This window comes from Frieseomelitta varia, unplaced genomic scaffold, assembly GCF_011392965.1.
Source record: "Frieseomelitta varia isolate USP_RPSP 00005682 unplaced genomic scaffold, Fvar_1.2 scaffold_222, whole genome shotgun sequence".
In the NCBI taxonomy this organism is placed as follows: Eukaryota; Metazoa; Arthropoda; class Insecta; order Hymenoptera; family Apidae; genus Frieseomelitta; species Frieseomelitta varia.
The window spans coordinates 106,517-128,305 of NW_025109949.1; the positions used below are offsets into that span (position 1 = coordinate 106,517).

At 34.6% G+C, this 21,789-nt stretch overlaps 1 protein-coding gene across 1 annotated transcript; it reads left to right on the plus strand.

The window, feature by feature from the left end:
• The first annotated feature begins 10,689 nt into the window (after nucleotides 1-10,689).
• LOC122527520 (rootletin) lies at nucleotides 10,690-21,711 on the plus strand. Its single transcript, XM_043651780.1, has 11 exons — nucleotides 10,690-10,901; nucleotides 11,894-14,274; nucleotides 14,376-14,467; nucleotides 15,241-15,462; nucleotides 15,527-15,669; nucleotides 16,785-16,948; nucleotides 17,149-17,234; nucleotides 18,129-18,262; nucleotides 18,384-18,608; nucleotides 19,072-19,294; nucleotides 20,207-21,711. Exons 1-11 carry the CDS (start codon nucleotides 10,788-10,790, stop codon nucleotides 21,709-21,711), a joined length of 5,289 nt encoding a protein of 1,762 aa, XP_043507715.1. The 5' UTR covers nucleotides 10,690-10,787.
• The last annotated feature ends 78 nt before the right edge of the window (nucleotides 21,712-21,789 follow it).

Below are 21,789 nucleotides of genomic sequence, written 5' to 3' on the forward strand. Positions count from 1 at the left end.
TCCATCAATTATAAATTTAAGCAATGACTTTATAATACAAATAGTTGGCAACTTTGTCCTATTCGAACTATGTTGTATTTCTTATTTCAACCAAACTCGTTACATAATACAACATAACCACTCGAGAAAAGCAAAACCTTGTCTTTATCTGCTACTGTAGATCAAGATTTATCATCTGTTACTCGTATGTATATATAAAAAGAACGGAAAAGATATCATCGACGTGGAGAGAGGCGAAAAGATGATTGAAATCGATTGGTCGAATTAAAATAGAACAGTGTAACAAAAGTGTGTGAAGAAGACGAAGCAGCATTGGGGGAACAGCAAACGAATAATAGATACGGGAAACGATAATAATATGCGGCATTCGATCGAATAAAATTCAGAACTGTTGGTCGTAAGGGCGAGGTCACTTTGTGACGGTCTTATCGTTGCTCGCATTGTCATTCGCTAAGCTGGTGGCTGGTCTACACGGTAGCGCAGGAAGTGAAAATGTTATTCAAATTTATGGAAACAGCCAATGCAATTTATGGTTGCCTATATCGCGGCGGAATCAGGGAAAATCTATAAGCAATAAACGAATCGGAAGTCACCGGGACGCGTTTCGACTTTGTCTCTTCTTCGTTCCGTATCAATTATTTATGAATTTTCCAACGATAAGGGGGCACGTTTTGATTCCTCTCGTAAGAGGTATCGCGAACAGTTTCCCCATTCTGTTCTCCTCCCTTCTCTCGTGGCTGTTCTCTCGACAAAGTCTGGGAAATAATGGCGGAGACTTCTTGCAACTTGTTTCCGTCGAGCAAATAGATATTACAATTCCCTGGAAATATGCTTCGTAGCTTTATTATTTGTTCAGTTGTTCTCGATGCTCTGAATTGTTAAATGCATAGCTGATGCTCTGAATTGTTGAATGCATAGTTTTTTGTTATGTACAATCTCTGATCAATTATGATAAAAGGTTGTAGTCTACAGTTTTCTTTTTTTTTTTTTTTTTTTTGTATATAATAAACTATGATTTAAGATTAAGGTTTTCACATATTTTGTGTACAGTACTATTGAATTGTCATCCAATACAAAGTACAATTTAACATTTTCTCTTTGTTTATAAATTCAATATGTTCATTGAATTGTTCTTCTACCATTTTCTGCAGAAAAACAAGAAATATTGGACGTCGAACATTGTTATTTTATTTCTCAAAATGACATGTGAATGAAAAAACTTCTGTCGTAACAACGTCAAATGTCTTTTTACTAACGTCGTTTCACTTTTTCGAGAAGCACACACTTTGTATCGCCGAGTGTTCTCGACTTTATCACACTCAATTCATTCATCAAATTTCCTCTGTATACTACCGAGTGCCCCAACATTATGCAACAACGAAGAACACCGATTCCTCCGTTCGATTGACTCTCCGATCACGCTCGATCGCCACCTTCTTTTTTTTTTTTTCTCTTCCTGCTGCGCATCATAATGGCCGAGTAAACTTCTTTCTTTCCGTTACAAAGTCACTTGCATTCCGTTACGAACTTACTGCACGTTACGTGAAAGCGGCACCAGCCTGTCATCCTGTCGATTAATCGATCGACCGATCCCCACTTGTATCGCATGTACAACTATCTTCCTATGTTTCCGGCAATTTTCATCTTCATCTTCAGACTGCGACACAACGTTCTTCTTTCAGCTTCTGGTATCGCTACCACCACTGTGGGTTTATATATATATTTAAATTTATATTAACATACTTAAAGAAACTGAAATATTTCATGCATTTATTTTTAAATGTTAAATATAAGCATTCTCTGTGGATTTTTGCAACTTCCAATTACCCACAATTGAAATAAAAATCGGCAGTCTACTAATCACTAAAGAATCGATAAAAGTTATGGATCCCTGTTGAACAGATTCTGTTCAATCCTCGTAGAGGACAGAATAAAATGAACAGGTGCTGATAGTATTGATACTATTCGATGAAACACGTGTTGTAGTACTTTATCGTTCTAAAGAAATCAAAATATAAAAATGATAAAGAAATATAAAGGTTAGAAACGCAGAATGTTAGTATTGCTTGACTTGTAAAACTGGATCTATCAATTAATCCAACAGTTACTTGAAATTTAATGTCATTGAAAATTTAAGAATTTCGTGTACCCAATAGAATTCAGGAATCGCATGAAGTAAAAGATTTCAACACTAGAAATTAAATAGATATATAAAAATATTGTTTTTTGCACTTGTTATAATGATTGACAGTTTCATAAAGCGGATCATTTTATTCCTATATATGGCACTGTGTAATAACACTAAAGTATATAAACACTATCATAGAAAATTAGAGGTTTCATACTTAACAGTCATAATTTTGAATATTATTATATATTCTGCAAGATTTTGCATCTTTGAATTTCCCGAAAATGTATGAAAAAACCGCAGTCTACTCGAGCGTATTGTCTAACTGAAACACGATCTCACATGAGATCGGCTGATCAGTTACAAGTCACAGATGAAATTCGATTTCCAATGAATTCAACTTCTTCATGAACTTCTTACGCGGCGCATAGATAATTTCGTCGTATCAATTTCGCCTCAATCTCTCTCCCGTCTGCTAATTCCCACAAAATTAGGTAATCGACAAATGACGACGCGAAATTTTTCAAATCGGGATACCGATCGCTTAAGGGCAATTCCATGTTGAATTGCCCTTGGCCTACAAAAGTTGACGAATTTTTCGAGTGACACGTTGACATAGGTCGTTTGATGGTTCATTAGACTTGCTGATCTATACTGGCTTGATCGTGATCAGATACGTGTGCGCGATTATTTATACCAAATTGCGCCATGCCCTTAGAAATGATGACAGGGTTACGTTGTCATAGGTCAGCTGACGACTGATTATAATTGCTAATTGCCTTTTTCGTCATGCCGCTTTACGAACCTTGCGACGAATTCTCGAGACACGTGCTCGACTCTCCGAGCTTTTCAGTTTCTCTCTTTCAGGTATATCTGTATGATCGTGAGACCACGTTGCATCAGATCGAAGCGAAAGGAAGCCGTCGCGTCGTGCCGGTTTCCTTTGCTTCGCGCCACCTTGCGCGATGATAGACATTCAGACGGAATTGCTTCACCTTCCCCCTTTTTTTTCTTTTTTTTTTTTCGTTACAAAACCAAAAATAGGAATCGCTTTGCATAGAGACTTCATTTTCGTTGCCAAAGAATGTATATTTCATCCATTAATTTACCATTGAACGTGTCAGTTAAGTCCATGAGTATTCAAAGATTTCTAGGTTATTACAAATATGAAGAATACATTTGTATTTATTTATATTTTAGCACTGGAACTATCGGAATAGTCAAAATGATCAATTTGTAATTCTTTGTGAAAATTTTCTAAATTTACAATAATAAGCACACACGATTCGTACAGATACGAATGAGCTATTGTAAAATAATAGTTTTATTCTTTATTTCATTAGAAATTTTTTCTTGTTCCTTGCACTTGGATTTTTCTGATACATGTTTTATACTTTACTAGTGGTGGATAGTTGTAGCGTTAATTTATGGAAATTAGCTATGGAAATGAAACAAAAAGTATCAGTTTTTTCATGGAGTTGCACTAGGTGTCCAATTATTTATGTACAATAATATAAATACATATGGTAGCTAACATGGAATACATATCCAAATATGTATTAAATACTGGCATTCGATATAATATCTTCATAGAGAACAAACAAAACATTGTTTTATTCTTTTCATCGATTAAGAAGCACTGTTAAGAGGAAATTAAATAAAAAAGTAACTAAGAGTTAAGAATACAATAATTGCATATTTAAATGTTAAACTTTACATCAGTATTTATTCGTTCTTTATATGGCTTCAACCATCTTTTGTTCGTCCCATAATTTTCTCTTTTGTTAATTTTTCCTCGTACTGAAAAAAAAGACACCTTGATCATCAAGTAAAACAAGATGTAACCTCAAGATATAAAAAAATCTCAGAAAAAAAGATATAACCTAAATATATAATTAGATCATTTCAAAGTATCCATAAGGGTACAAAACAAAAAACGTGGTATTTTACTTTTTTTTAAAATATCACGGGTCAGAAACACCTGTGAATATCAGAGGCAGATAATATGTCAACATTAAACGAATATAGATTGTAGAACAAATTGTAAAGCAACAGTAAATAGAAAAATAGAAAAAAAAAGAAAACATTATTTGCATTAGGAAAATCTAACGTAAGTTTTGTAAATTTTCTTAAATTCGACCAATATCTCTAACAAATTTTTCACAAAAAGGTGACATTTTTCTTTCTTCTTTTTTTTTTTTTTTTTTTGAAGGCGACTAGATTTGACGTCTGCGAGACACGACGTGACCATGACCTCGAATATCGCCCATGTACCATAAGCCAGGGGATCGAGACGGACGTTCGATCGAGTAACTCGAATGCATTATGTAATTGACGGCTTTCATCGTAGACTGTGGCTTGCTCAAATGCCATTGCGTGGATTTTTGAAAAGCAAAATAGCCAGTGGGTGGCCGGCTACCTCTGCCTTGAAGACTTAAGAATCATGCGTCTAAGACGGAGGAGTAGGCGGAATTGTATTTGAATATAATTTGAATCTGCTATCGAGTGCGAACGGTGATCGTCGATTTAAAGAGACAATAGAGGAGGCCATCCATAGATCGTACGTGAAACTTGCCATTTTTAAAATCAGGCTCGACATATCAGCTGATCGCTTATGTTGGTTCGAAGGAACCAACTTGTTACCACAAGTTAAATAGTGGTGAGTGAACATTAAATCTTTTGGATGTTCAATTCGTATTGGAGCATTGTACAGTAATCTTGTAACCGATAATAAAATAATTGGTTCACTTATTAGACATCCAAAGAGATTAAAGATTAATGCATTCTTATAGTTTATTATATTTCATTCAGTGTTAAAGTTCCAAGTTCTTTAGTAATTTTAAGACACTCAAAGGGTTAAACTTCATCTATGAATTAGCTATGGCATTATTTTTTTTTATAGATGGAATAATTAGTTAAAAACAGAAGAATTATTCTTGTATGAATAAGTATTAATAAATAATAAACAACGTGCTTATCTATCTCCTTCGGACCTAATTTATAATTATTTATAATTAGATTGTGGATTGTCACGCTAATACATATTTCTGAGAATATAATTAAAAAATAAAAACTTTTATAAACAAGAAAACTGTTCTACGAATAAATATTATAATAAGCGCTATAAAACGTATAAACAATAAAACGCAGTCTAATGATAAATTGAATAAAATTTTGCTGCTTTCAAAATTTGATAAAAACTCGATAATTCTTGTCACCGCGTTCCAGGTTGATTCTCGATCATCAGACGAGCGGAAGTCGCCGGAAGATCGGACAGATCCGTCAACGAGATCTTCGAAATCAAGGTCGCGTGTAACGATATCCATCGAAAAGTAAATTTAACCACCACTTGAAATTCTAATATGTCTCTAGGCTTTTAATCTTCTTAGGTCTCTCCCTTTCACTCTTTGGATGCTTCAATAATTCAACAACCCATCTCGAATCCTCGCCATTGTTCAACACGTTAATCATCTTCCGACGTTGGTCGAACAATCGTCGAAAGAGTTCCATCCCTTACAGGAATTATTTTTTGAAAGAGTACGAAGAAAACGTTTAGTTAAGAATTAGTCTACACATAACATTTGTCCGTCCCTTGGATCGATTTGATATACATATTGTCAATCTGATTTATAAAATATGCAAGATCACGATATAAATATTGTATATCTATAGCTACAGAGTTTAAATAATATGTATGCTGTTGAATAGAAATTTAGTCTACTTACTATTAATAAAGGTTTTTATCTCTTCATTCCGGTTATTAATTTTATCCTTTTATTCGAGTCATTCATTTCATCTCTTCAGTCTAGTTATTTAATTTTTTTACACAGTAAATTGATGCAACTTCAAATAAATGATCATTTTTTACCACTGCGTCGATTTGACACTAAGCGACAAATTACGTTGGAAAAATGAGAGATGGATGTGAATTAAACAGTTTGTACAAACAAGGCGCGGATAAACGAGATTTTATACTAATTCTCAAATGAATTATTCGTTTCTTCCGATTACAAAGATGTTTCTTATATACATGCATTGTTGCGAAAACATTATCACGGTATCGGGAAGAAAAAAAAAAAAAAAAAATGATTGAAAGCTAGGTGAACTCCGGTTTAGAAATGCCGAGACGCTTGATCGTCGAGGTCACGGTCACGCGCCAGCTCATGAAAGCTAATGGACACGATTCAAAATTGTTTTCCAGTCATTGAATCGCTTTACCGTAACGAAAATCTTTGTTCACGCTTTAAAATATACTGAAGAGCATAACTAAACCTGACTGATACTGAAGCTGACGAAAAACTGTCGATATTTGAAAACTATTATAATTTGATCTCGTTTCAAAGCGTTTGATAATCGCTTGACATCGATTTTCTTTGAAAGACGCTTTTATTACCAAAAATCGTGAAAAATTCATACGTCTCCTCAAAGGATTCATAGATTCATCATAGTTTTATAATTACAATAACATTTTATAACTATAATTATAATTATAACAATAACTATGATTTTATATTTTATAATTATAATAATAACTATGATTTTCCATTTAAACTTGCTGCAACAGACAACGAAATATTAAGATTTCTTGAATTTATACTGTTTAACCCCAATATTCAATAAATTAAAAAAAAAGAAGAGGAAATACGTACAAGGACGATATTATAAAGACAAAAATTTCGATCTTGAAAACCATGTTCTATTTAGTCACGAGGAAAAAAAAAAGAATTTTCCATTCTATTTCAATTAGTATTCGAATAATCGACATTCTACAGCGGATTCTATTCAATTTCAAATAATTTTCACTCGAAGAATAGATTAAGTATTTTTTGACTATAGCCAAGGACAAGTTACGCAATGCATCGATACATCGAAAAACTCGGTGTCACTCGCGTTGCTATCACTAGAAGCAAGTGTCCTATTACGCGGCGTCAAGTACACGTGTAACTTCCTTGTAATCTTCTCAGCTTTTTATGTCAGCAGACACGAAACGCACCAGAAACGTCATCTACCATAAATGCACCGTCATTAACGGTTATCGGAATTTAGTCTCTCGTGTCATTTCCGAACGGGAAACGACAATCTGGGTTCTCCGGCTAGCTCCGGGTTTTGTTGTCACGCTACATAATCAAATATTTCGAGACTCCTTCCAATTTTTTTTTTTTTTCCCCCGGTAAAAAACGCGAAATTTTATCTACTACTCGTATTTCGATTATACGGCTATCCAGATTTAGGTATTTCTTCAATTTATCATTTTTTATTAAGCTGATGCACAATGATAAACGATCTGTTTCAGGAACGCTTTTGTAGCAAAGATTTAACACGTTTTAAAGCTTGTCAAGTGACGAGCTTTAAAATTCAAAACATTATCCATTTCGTGATGAGACACAGGCTCTTTTCTAAAGAGAAAATGGCAATTAAATCAATGTGAAATTGCAATCGGTTCAAGAAGTCTACCGCATTGAAATTTATTTCGCGTTGCATGACTTTGATAGAGAGATTTAATAATGTTAACAAGTGAAAGTGATTTTTATAAATTAGAAATACGTTCATTTCCTACGTTTTATTAAAATTATGCATCACTAGATAAATTTCGACATGATGTACGACATGATATATAATATTTTATATATTCATAAAATATATGAGCTATTCATCGATTAACCCGATTGAAACAAAAATATTAATGAATGTATATATGTATATATTTTTTTTTTATAAAAAGAATGTATATATATGTTTTTTTAAATTTCTTTTAAAATTTATACTGAAATAAATGTAGCGTAATTTTTTAATGAATGTATATATATATATTTTTTTTTTATAAAAAGAATGTATATATATGTTTTTTTAAATTTCTTTTAAAATTTATACTGAAATAAATGTAGCGTAATTTTTTAATGAATGTATATATATATATTTTTTTTTTATAAAAAGAATGTATATATATGTTTTTTTAAATTTCTTTTAAAATTTATACTGAAATAAATGTAGCGTCATTTTTTAATGAATGTATATATATATTTTTTTTATAAAAAGAATGTATATATATATTTTTAAATTTCTTTTAAAATTTATACTGAAATAAACGTAGAACGTAACATTTCGTTTATCTGACGATAAAAAATCGTATATTCGTAGAACAATCATATTGTCGACCAAAAGAAATTTTCATCATCTAGTGGTATTAACCTTCCTCAAGAATTGTTATGCAAATTTATTTTAAATATTAAAAGATCAAGCGTCAATTAAATATCTTTGACGCAAGCAAAGTCGTGTGACAGCAACTGTAATCCATTTAATTTTGTTGTATCTTTCCCTAATCCACGTACAAACGATACAAAATTCATTAACAAAATTCAAACTTTCAGGACGCTCCCGTAAGAAATAATTGAAAGTGAGATTTCAGACGGAAAACTCTGTCTAACAGTGACGGTCCTCGCTGTGAAAGAAAATTTCTCGCGTCAGACAGCGGCGATCGATGGAAAACACGTTGTTTTCGTCGGGTTGTGACGATATAAAAATGTATAAAGAATCCGCTCGCTTCTCCAGGAAGGTCCCCGGAATAGATGTCACTGGTTCGATTGCATATAGTCTAACGCCGAGTATCTAATTTCCACACGTTTCGAGATAGCGACGGGGCAGGCAACAGGGGGAGGGAAAAAAAGAAGAAGAAATGCGCAGGAAGGCGCGTCTGCGAGGAGAAGACTTCGAATATGGAGCTGTGGTGCAATTTCCCGTTTCCGTCGACCCTGTAGCGAGTTATCTACCTGCCACCGCGAAGAACGAAATCTCATATGTATCGTGTGTATATGAGATGACACACAGAAACTTTCCTGCATCACCTCCCATCTTTGGAAAATATCCAGTGAAGTAATCGATTATTCAACTAAGGCTACTCCTCCTCTCTTGCCCAACGAGATAACGTTCTAACAGAACAACAAACGAGTTGTTATTATCATTGCGATTGAAAAAAAGTGACAGTTGTCAAGAAAAATTCCAACGAATATTACAATTTCAGAGTGATCTGTGACGAGTCTCTGAAAGATGAAAAGATTTGAAGACACGACGAGATTATTAATATTAATCGAGAAAATTCGAGAGGCACGAGTTCTTACCAAACGAGCTGTTAATAATAACGTATTTAAACAAATTACTGTTCAAACTTTTTATTCTAATCTCAATTTAGAAGGAGTTTGAAAATACTGTGCGAATTTAACGTTAATTTACTGTTAATCCTCTGCGGTCAATCTGGATCGTTATGCTAGTCCTTCGAAACTCTTGAATTTCTTCGAAGTGAACCTTTATTTTTATTAATTATTCCTGCAAATATTTGATTGTACATCAAAGTAGAGATGATTCACTAAGGTATCTCTTGGTGTAGAGAAGAATATTTTCAGAATATTTTTAAAAGTCAGAAAGGGCAAAGACATCGGTCCAGATTGACCGCGAAGGACTCAACTCAATTTCAACTAAAGACAAAATGTAGACCAATATTCGTGGTTACCACTTTTTTTTAGTCAAGATATACAAAAATATCTTACAAATTCATTGAACGTGACGGCAGCCTCCATTGCGAACGTTTGGGAAACAAAAGACGTCGAAATGCGTCGTGAACATGGTAAGTAGATGACCGGGAATCGCCTTGAGAGGGAGAAAAAAAAAAAAAAAAAGAGATGCGGGTCGGACTTGTTGAAAGCTTCGCGGCCGAGCCGATTTCCCGTTTCAATCGATCCGGATTCGTCGCGACGCCAGCAAATCGACGTTCAGCCTTTCCCATTGAATTATGTTGATAGCATTCATTCTCGAACATCATCGTCTGCTGGAAAAGCAAGTACCAACTCGACGAGGAGTTGGGGATATCCAGACGCAACAAAAGTAAAAACAAAATGTTAGGGGAATAGATACGAGATTCAGATATAAAATACTATAAACTATATAGATAAACGATGGTCCTTTCGCGAGAAATTCGTGGATCGTTGGATCGTTGTTTGATCATCGTGAAGATTGATGACTGTGTATCGATTTGGAATAATTTTTCATCGATACGTCAGATAACTCGTGCTTCATTTTTTTTGGTTTTTCATATCAGCGTAATTTTCGATGACATTATTGGATATAACTATGTTTTGAAACTCTATAAAAAAAGCGACTACATTTCTGAGAAACTTGAAAAACACAAATTGAAGAATCATCACTTATTTATTTAGAAACTGGGTTGCTTTATTGTGAAATGAAACTGGAAAATATATATCAATAATATTGATAATTGCAACAATAATTTAAATAAATATTAATATAAATTAATATTAGGTACATTTTAATATTATAATTAAATTATTTGTATATTATAAAAAAAAAGGATCAAGGTTCTTGGAAAGTTCAAGTTTTTCAAAAATTCACGAGTCGAAGAATAATTAACAATGGTAAATGTTCAAATCATTATATCCAAGTATGATGAAACAATTTGAAACGCCGAAAGAATTATATCGATCAAACGAAACCTAGGCAACAAACGCTGTTAAGGCGAGTTTCTCGTATTATCAAGAAGTCATGTCAAAATACGCTTTCGCAAATTTTTAACAAACTCGAAGAACTTACGTGGGATTTTTCACTTCTCCATTGCAGGTATTCAGGATTCGTCGATAGATTCGTTGTAAAAATGCAAGAAGAGTGCGACTTTCAAACCACTTTGGAGAAGAAACTCTCGGCTGAGGGCAGACTCGACGTTGCAGCAAGTAGTACCAATTTGTCAGAAACAGAAATTAAAAAACTGGTGAGAATCTGTTCTTATGATCGTTTGTCCTTAATGTTACTTTTAATTCAATGTGCAGAAAACTGTGACAAGTTGATGCAATGAAAAGGTTAACTTTCATACAGTGATGAACGAGCTGATGTTTTACTGTTTTCATGTATTCAACTTCTTTTTTTCGACGATTTTACAATTTCTTTTAAAGAGATCCACGTTTTCTTATTTAATCTTTGAAGCCTTATTTTAAATATAGTCATTGAATGGCACATTCTTTTATGTCATATTAAATGACATATTATTTACAGAAAATAAGACAAAAATTGAATAAATCGGTATTAGGTAAATTGAATAAATTGGTATTAAGATTCTAGAAATCTTTCCACGACTGATGTAAAATTTAAACAATACAGAACAATTAATTAAAATAGAAATTCTATAAAATTGTCTCAAGAATTATTGAATTAAAATAATATAAAATTAATAAAATGATAGCTCCAGAACTGAAATTAGTAGGTACATTCATATTTCAGTTTCTTATAACGATTAATTATTTAAAATAACGCGTATTAAGAAGCAATGTATCATAACTATTGTATTTTCAATTCCTGCTTTCGTGTTTTATTATTGATATACATGACAGGCTCAGAGTTGTAGTGGTCGTAAAATTTTGTTATAAAATATCATTATAAAAAATTTTTTCATTAAAATTATTTATTAATCATTATTAAAATGATTATTCGTTTATTATGAAAACAGTAATATACCAGTAATATACCATCTTTCTGAAATCACGAAAATATATCTGCAATACACGTTAGAGAGTGTCATAATTTGATTAATTAATTAAGCAAATGATACTTTTAAAAAATCAAAAAGTGACCAAGCGGCTAAGAATTATTGCAGTTCATTGAATTAAAATTATTAAAAATTCCCTGATGGGGATTGGCTGCCAATTCATTTCTTTCGCTTTATTACGAAAATATCAAATTAAGTCATTCTCCTTTTTATCTTTAAAGATACCAAAAGATTCGTCGGTGGATTTCGAAATCTTGTCCGCCTCGTCATTCGACGTTCTCGCGAGAACGAGCTTCGAATCACAGAACGACGACCAAGCGAACAAATCAACCCTCGAATCCATACCGGAAGTCGACAACGAGGACGACTGCAACTGGCTGTCGTACGTCGACTGTAACACGCTCTTCGACGCAACTTGCGAAAATCTGTCTTACTACAACTCGACGAAAGCCGAGAAAGACAGCGACAGCGACATGGACGACACATTGATCTTCGACGATGCTGAGGAAGGCGAGCCGATGACTTTGGACGAGAATGACAGCTATTGCATGAACTCCGATTTTCAGCGGTCGTTCGAAGATGCTTGCTCGAGAAAGCTCGACAATCTCGATGAAATGACAAACGACAATCCCATTATAGTCTCTGATAAAGTTTCGTTGATCGGGATAAATCGCGATCCATCTGAAAATGATAGAAATGGGAATAATGTCGTCGACTGTGATCCAGAAGTGATTCAGACTAAGGAAGAGGAAGGGAAAATAGCGGAGAATGAAGAGAGCATCGAAGGTAATTCCGTGGATATCGAAGAAGTGAGAAACGAGGAGAAAATGTCGGACAGTTTCGATTTCTCGAGCGACTCGGGCGACGAACATGAGAGAAATCTGGTTTACTCTTCGCCCAATGTGAATATCTCTGCTTATTTCAAGTTCAGAGACAGTATGAAGGAACCTGAATTCGAAGCAACCTTGGAGAAAGGAAGTTTGGTATTTCCGAATAAAGAGATCAACGGATCGTTGATTCTGGAGGAAATTGACGAGGAATCTATCGAGAAAGATAAAAAGACAACGACGAGTGAAAATGAAACGAAAGATCCATGTACAGAGGAACCAAGAACCGAAGGAAACTTTCACAGAAAAATTTTGACAGAAAATGCTCGCTCCGATCAACAAGGGAAAGGAACAAAATTCGTGGAATTAAATTCTCCAGAGGAGTATTTGGAAAAACTGGCGGAAATCACGGAGCCAGATTGTCCAAAGACCGAGGAAGAGGTTGAAGAGAAACTGAAAAGGATCGCCGAAAGCAAAGCAAAGATTGAAAATAGAAAGAACGAGGCTTTGAAGAATTTGTCGATGGAATTTAACGAGTTCGCGAAGCTCATGGCAGAGACAAAATCTACTGAACAATATAACAGCGACTCCGACGAGAGTCTGGACGAATCGAAAGAAACAGATAACATCGAGTTGCCTTTGACCAAGGAACAAGTTGCTGAAAGCTTTAAAATTAACAATGCTCGAAAGGATACGGAGGAAGAGGAGAAACGTCGTGCAGAATCGTTGCAACAATGTTTCCAAGTTATTGCAAGAAATGGAGAAGAATTCGTTCGAGACAAAGTTGAAGGGGAAAAAGAGAGAGAAAATAAGAAAAGTGAGATTTGGAAGGATTTAGGATTCAACAAGATTGAGAAACTTTTTATGGAAACGAAGGATACTGAAGATAATAAAAATTCGAACGATGGTATTGAGATTCCTTCGATCGGGCAAGATAAAATAGTTGAAGGTTCTCGATTTGAAAATAGTCAAAATGAGGTATATGAGGAGAAACGGTGTGTAGAATTTTTGGAAGAATGTCTTGAGAATATTTCTGAAAAAGTGGAGATTGAAGTGTCTGTTGAAGACGAAGCTACGTCTAAAATTGAAAACAATTTGGGAAATATTATTGAGGAAGGAATTAAAAAAATTAATGTTACGGATATTGTTGAAGAAAGAATTGAAGAAAATTTTAAGAACGTTATTGAAGAGAAGATGAACGGAAATTTTGAAAGTATCACTGAAAAAGTTGTCGAACAGAATGTTGAAATTGATATTAAACATATTGAAGGAAGCATCAAAAATATTGCCGAAAAGAAAGTGGAACGAAATTTAGAAGATATTATCAAAGAAGAAATTAAAGAAACTAACGTTAAAGATACTGTTGAAAAAAGGATTAAAGAAAACTTCAAAAACAGTATCAAAATAGAACAGAATTCTGAAATAGAAAAAAAAATTGAACAAAAATTCAAAAATATCGGAGCAAAAGAGCAAAATTTTGCAAACACGATCGAAAAAAAAATTGACCAAGAATCTAAAGATAGTATCGTGGGGAAAATTGAGCAAAATTTTGAAAATATCACTGCAGACAAAATCGTAACTAATGACGCTGTTGATAAATCGGAAGAAACGATCAGTGATACAAAATCGGCGTCAGAAACAGTGATTAAAGGAATCGTGCAGGACATTATGGAAGACACGGAGGACTCGATTTTTTGGCAATACTACAAACAACAAGAGAGAACGTACATTAAAGGAAAAGTTTATGATTTTGATCCTAAGAAACACGGTGTCAGGTACAAGTGCAATGACAGCGCAATTTGTTAATGTATTTATATCGACGATTTTATGATATGGCAATTTTATGTTTGGTAAAGTAAATGGTAATTGATTTTAGGATGACTGAAGAGTTCTTGAAGAAGCACTGCAAGCAAAATAAGCTTTACCAAACTCCCCATCTCAACGACGTGCTCTATCTTCATTATAAAGGTTAATTTTATACAGATGATCTTTCATTAATGTATGCAAGAAACTATGTTGTATACGAGAACTGTTATTAATTTCCAAATAAAAAGATGCTTTCAAAGTTTTATACTTTATCGCATCGTTATCGTAACAAAGTTACTACAGTTGAAAAGCTTCCTGAATAAAAATAAAAATATTAAATTGAATAAATCGCATTGGGAATTTTGGTTCTAGATTTGGTTCCAATGATTAGTTCACAGTAATTGAAGATGTTTGATTTTATTTTAGACTTTGAATTCCCCGTGATAAAAGTTAATGAAATTTAATTGAATAAAACAATTCTAAAATGCTTTCAGAAAGTTCCTCTATTCTAAAACTTATCATGAGAAAAGTTTCACCTTATACGTACACAAGAATGTTATAAATGAATTGTAAAAAACATACTATCAAACTATTTTACTTCAAAAAGTTCTAAATTGACAATTATCAAATGATTGCTTGAAAATATTTTCAAATATTTATTCACTTTAGACTAGTTTCAAACATTCACTTCAAAATTCTAAATTAAAAATTATTGTATAACTATAATTTGACCACCTGAAAACTTACAGTTAAGATCCTTTTGAAAGCTTCCTGCAGAAAATATGTATAATATATAACGAATTCCAATTTCTATTATATTATCCTCGCATCGGAATTAGTTAAGTTTCAACTTGAAGAAAATCTTTACAAATATACGTATCTTCGAAAATCCCGATATTTCCTTCTCGACGCCGAGAGACTGTCTTCCTTTCCAGGTTTCTCTTTCATCGAGAACTTAGAGAAGTACACAGGTCTGAGGTGTCTATGGCTGGAGAACAACGGTATCCGAGAGATCGCGAACCTGGAGAATCAGAGCGAGTTGAAGTGTCTCTATATTCACAACAATTTGATCAGCAAAATCGAGAATCTCGAGTGGCTGACCAAACTGGACACGTTGAACCTCTCGTACAACACTATACGGAGGATCGAGAATCTCGGTGACTCGATTCGTCGTCGCTGGTATCCTTGATGACCTTGACCTTGACGTGCCTCTGCTTTCAGATAGCCTCAAGTTCCTGAATACTCTAAACCTGTCGCACAACTACTTACAAGATACCGGTGACATTGAGCATCTCCGACTGCTGGACAGCCTCTCGGTACTGGATATTTCTCACAACAGGATAGACACCGACGAAGTCGTTAATGTGAGTCCGTTATGTTTCCTTAATCGTGTGCCTCTGGCGTCACTTCGACGGCTGGCTTCAGGTGTTCGTGAGACGCCAGTGATGTAATTTAATGTTTTACGAAAGTGGTGTCGCGTGTTTTGTAACGCGACCGATCCCGAGTAATTTCTTTCATTTTCTTTTTATATACATTATCGTCTGTCAAGTATTCGAACGCTTTAATTGATTTGCAGTAACGACATCTAAATTTGACCGAAGCACATAAACGGATGATAAATTAATAAGTGGAACGGGTGCTTATTACATCGATAGAACATAAATTTAAATTAATTGTTAAAAAAAAATATATGTATATATAATGATATGTTTTACCATTTATTATATTTAGTAGTAAATGCGTTTAATATGTAAATATCGTTACTTGGAAGCTTCTCTGTTAATTTAGAACAAATTTCTTAATCTAATCTTGTGAATCATAAGTGATAAATTTATTACAGTTTTATAAGTGAAAGATATCTTGTAAAAAATAAGAAAATGTCCAGATATTGTTCAAGTGTATATATTTTGGAAATATTCAAAACAAAAATTACAAATTGTAATTTTGTGATTGGCCACATCTTGCACAAGATTTATGAATAATGAGACGAATAGATTTTATAGTATAAATTATGGGGAAATTAAGCAAATAAATGTTGAATGTTTATGTGTATATAAGTAAAATATAAGGAATGTTAATGATCTAGAAGAAATTAATTGCATTATATAGATTATATAGATTCCAAAGATAGAAAAATAAATTTGACAATCTTTTTATACAGATTAAAAAAGAAAGAAATCACAAATTTTCTTCTATAGATTTTAGAATTATAGAAATCAATAAAATAATTGTTTTTACATAAATAGTTAAAAAACAGAGATCTCCGAAACTAGGTTGTAAACTTTTCTATATGAATCATGAGAATGTGCAAAGGAATCTAACATATTTGTATTGGAGATCTAGAAATAAATTGCCAATCTTTCTACATGTATAGATTTCAAAAATGTAGAAATCTAGCAATTGTAGCAATTTACATTACAAATTTCCTTTATATAAATGATAAATCTACAAAAATGAGCAACGAATTTTTTTCGCATAGATCCTAGGTGATATGAAGGAACTACGTGTGGTATCTTTGATGGGCAACCTGATTTTAAAGAAGATCAGACTGTATCGTAAAACTATGATCCTCAAGTGTAAAAACCTCAAGTATCTAGATGACAGACCAGTATTCCCAAAAGATCGTGCCTGTGCAGAAGCTTGGTAAGTCACGATTAAACAATCTTCGTACTTGATAAATAATCTTCATTTTTCTCATTTAAATCGAATCGAGCTTCAAAATTGTAAATGAATAAAAGTCAATCTCGCTGTCAATAATTTTGCACGAAGGAATGAAACTCTGTAGAAGGTTAATATCAGAGTCGATGTAGTGTTACAAGCTAACGAAACTGTTACGAAGGCAGGATGCAAGGAGGACCCGAAGAAGAAGCAGCTGAGAGGAAACGCTGGATCGAGGCGGAGCAGAAGAAAATCAATGATAGCGTGCAAGGTGAGTAAAAATCGAAAGGTAGATGATGTATAGGACTTGTTTGGCTCCTCAACGAAACGGTCGCGCTCGATTTTTTTTCCAACTTTTTCATTTCTGCACGAAAGATGCTTTCCGGACCTTGAACACTCGGCCATCATCTTCGCAGTCTTTCTTTTAAAACTAAATGACGATGTTTAAGCCATAAAAGTGTAGATACACGGCTGTGCAAATTTCGTACAAATTTGAAAAGAATAATTTTGGACATTACGTAGTTTTCAATCGATTTGTTAGGTGAAATGAAATAATTTTTCAGAATATTGACAATGTTTACTTTTAAAAAAACATAGATAAATGAATCGAATGTATACGATTTTACACAATCACAACATGCATCGTGAAGCAGGCGTAAAACTCATTCTGATTACAATTATAATGATAACAAGAATATATATTTTTACGCTTCGTGTAATTTACCTTTTTTTCCAGTAAGCAACATCGTCATTTAACTGATGAATAAATCTTTCTTTACCATTACTACAAAAATAACATTACCATCGTAATTTTTACCATTTTTCAATTAACACAAGTTTACATCTTCGTTTATCGTGATATCTTCGTAGAAAGATATCGCAAATGATGGTAAATTTCAAGGGAAATTAAGAAATAATAATTGTCATTTTCCTACACATTTTTAATTCACGAGGTTGATCATGGTCTCTGAGAGAGAGAGAGAGAGAGAGAGAGAGACTCAATTTCGTCCATAATGAGCGAACTCGGTCCACACGACACGAATATCACCGCTGTCACCGGACAAGCTCGTTAGAAACTCTCCGTTCCACCGTAGTCTGCAAACCTATCTAATCTGTTATCCGTTGGATCTCTATTTACTTGCGGACCTGCGCCCGCCCTCGAAAGCCCTGATAAACAAAAGGAAGCTGTACAAACCGGTCGGGACGTCCGAAAAGGAGGCTGAGGATAAGAAGAAGACGAAGGAGGTGGACGAAGAAGTAGCCACAACGACCACGCTTGTCTGCACGAGCAACGAACTGGTAAGAACTAGTTTTGTCAAGGTCTGATACAGAATTCGTGCTTCGAATAATATCGGTCCCATCCACTATTTGATCATTCACCACGCGAAACCCCTTATGCCGGCCTGATCCACGGTTCAAGCTCAACCTGGAGAGGAAGAAAAAGTCGGGCGGATCCTCATCCTCCGGCAGCTCCTCCGCGTCCTCGTCATCGGACGAAGAAGTGGTGGAGAACGCCGGGAAGGAGGATGATGGAACGGGGCAAAAAGCAATGGAGAAAAGTGACGGAAGGAGGCCAATGGCGGAGGATGAAAGAAAAGCCCTCGGCAATCTTGGCGAGGAGATTTTGTTACCCTGGAAAACAGAGGTACGTAACACAGAGGTGGCTGGCTAATAACTGACACGGTTGTGCATTTTGCGAAAAAAAAAAAAAACACCTATTGGAACTGATAATTTTAAAAATTACTAGTGAGTGACTAACGTGAAAGCATTTGAACATTTATCGTAGAAAGCTTGGAGAGGTTTATACTTGGGTGAAAATTTCCTTGGAATTACAACTAACAACACACGACAGTTGTGATTATTGGACTACGCGTAACTTCACGCACCGTAGTTCATGGAAAAAAATCTATTTTATTTCGCGGCGATGCATTTCCAAGTACATTGGAAATATTTATTTAAAACTTTTATGAGAATCGTTCGTTGAAATTTGGAAATGATTGTCTGAAATAATATTAGTAAATTCATTTAATAACATAGGAAACTTCGTATAATCTTTCACTGCGTGTTACGTGCAACAATTGTTCAATATTCTTGAACATTTTTCGAAGGTCACGACACATACGAAGCCCAAACAATTGATAGAAGAGATGGAAGAGACGAAGGAATACGTGGCAGGTGACGCAGAACGGAAAACGTTCGGGACGAAAATTTTGGACGATCAACGAGGTAGCGATGATCCACCAGGTGGTTGTTCCGTTGGAAGAGAACTGGCCCATTACGAGAAACTTGTCCTGGAGACGACCAACGAGACCGAAATTACTCCACCGTGCTGTAAGCAGGAGAAGAACGACGATAGTAAATTGCGCGCCAATTCCAAATATGATTACCGCGGCAAGAAACACTTGGACGAAACAAGCAAAACGTTACAAACACGCTTCTCTTACACGAGCCCTTTTGCACGTACGAATTTTCACTAACGTTATTAGCGAAATTTTACAACTCGTAGACCGTAGATATTTGTATCCTCGTATCTTTCGCATTTTCGCAAGAAACTAGCTTTCGGCAAACATCATAACACTCCACTTCCAGTAATTCGTATGTCTGTATTTTTATATTTTCCGCGAAACGCATCCAAATTTACAGTCTAGTCTGATAAGATACAAATTGCCAAATTGCGGATGTCTGATAAAAATTTATATTTTTGTTAACTAACAGTTAAACATAGTAACTAAATATTACTGAATATTCTGCCCTATTTTATACACTTTCTTTACATGATAATAAGCATAGTAACAAAAGAAATAAATGAACGGTAAATTCTTGAATTTTAAAGAACAAAATTGAACAGCAAGTATACATAGTAAAACATTCTTTATCCGAACTTTTATTTTATGAATATTTCAATATCCAATCGTTATACTACTGCAATAAAACATTTGCTATTAAGTGATTAATTGTTATAATATTAAAATAAAGTTCAGGTAAAGAAGATTCTGTTTCAATATGAAAATATCTAAACTATATAAATTCTTTGAAACTACATTAACGTACGAAATCATTTTTCCACCGAAGTTTTATATTTCCAAAAATCTGAATTTTCACGGAAATCCGCAATTTAAAAAATCGTTCGATTATCCTGTATTTAACGTAAAACAAATCTGTAACTTAGTAATATTACTCGTTAGTAAATTATCGTGCAAGAGGGAAAACTAGACAATTCCTAATGATCTGTTCCAATTTTAGCTGAAGATAAATTGTTCAAGAATTCGTCAGTTTCTTGCAACATTACGGATTCTGCGAATAAGAACAGAAACAAGAAGGGAAAGAGTATCGTGAGGAACACAAACGATAAACCTGCCTGTACAGATATTCTTGACAATTATCGTAGAAAAAACGAACCACATCCTTTGACCAGTCAATTGAGTAGCATCAGAGAGGACATGAGAGAATTTTGCGCCGACGTGGACAAATTTATGGAAGACAGCAAACTGATTCCGAGAAATGGCGACATGAAAAGATTCTGGAACGGGAAAGAGAAGACCAACGTTGAAATCAAATCTGACGACGAGGGAAAACACGAGGAGTCGTCGGGAAACAAAGGGGAAAGCCTCAAATGGTGGAACACGAAAGAAAGGAAATTAAAGGTGAAAGAGATACTGAGGAAGAGAGAAGAGGAGAGTCAAAAATCAAAGGATACTCGGGAAAATATCGAGATCGTTAAGGAAGATTCTAACGAAAGGAAGGAAACTTCCTCTTCGCAAGGTGTTTACGACTTATTGAACCTCAAAACGTGCCCTACGATTTTACTGAGCGATATGAAACCTTGCCCTAAAAATGAAGACGTTTCGCTATTACGCAAATCTGCCAAGAAAGAGGTCAACGACGAGGATCGTTCCTCGCGTTTGTTCGATTCCTTGTTCGACGAGATGAACCGTAGGAATGATACTAGTGACCAAACTGGGAAACTTTCGAAGTCGATTAGCACTGAATTGCTCGATTTAGAAGAAAGAGAGAAGACTGTCGAAGATTCAGCGGGTTGCTCGAGTGATCGAGAGACCGTTAAGAACAAGTCTGTTCGTATAGAGATCTTGGAAGCAAATCCTGTTAGTGTCCTGTTCGATGACGATGACGAGGTATCGGAGAGCGAGTCTGTGAAGACGGTAATTAATAAGTATGAAATTAACGAGCAAGGAAACGTGGATACAAATATTAGGAAAGAGGAGAGTTTGACTGTCGACGAAGCGCAAAATGATACCAAACATTTGGACACCAGGCCTAACGACGCTGCAACATCTTCTTGTCTTGAAAGATGTCAATCTTCCAAATCGCACAAAAGACCACTAGACTGCGAATACTTGGACGTGGCCAGTAAAAAGTCTCATTTAATCGAGGAGATGGATGCGGAAGGAGACTCGAGCGATCGAAAAACAACCAGTGCATTGTCCGAGAAGTGCAGACGACATTTTATGAAAGAAGCGAAGAAGTTTACGAAGAAGGAATCACCCTTGATCGACAAGTGTATAGAGAGTTTGATAACAAATAGAAACTCGGAGGGAAATTGGAAGGTAAAGTGCAATCAAGAAGATTTCTTAAGTTTCACAGCTACGAACGTAAACTCTGATTTCCTTTCTGGGAAAACTAAGGACAATTCGAGTGAACAGTCTCACGCAAGATCGAAGAAGATTTCTGAAAATCAAGAGATCATGAAGGAATCGGAATTGTTTAGTCGTCGGCAGTCAGGCAAGTGATCATTTATAGTAACCGTTGAAGAGATTAGATAGGCTCTCTTGAACGTATGAAATTAATATTTTTTCGTATTTTGTTTC

What these genes read in the sequence shown, in the direction of transcription:
- LOC122527520 (XM_043651780.1), top strand. Translation starts at nt 10,788, where the DNA reads ATGCAAGAAGAGTGCGACTTTCAAACCACTTTGGAGAAGAAACTCTCG. An exon ending in AAACAGAAATTAAAAAACTG is followed by an intron (nt 10,902 to 11,893) that starts GTGAGAATCTGT and finishes TTATCTTTAAAG; the next exon opens with ATACCAAAAGATTCGTCGGT. An exon ending in CGAAATTACTCCACCGTGCT is followed by an intron (nt 19,295 to 20,206) that starts GTAAGCAGGAGA and finishes TTCCAATTTTAG; the next exon opens with CTGAAGATAAATTGTTCAAG.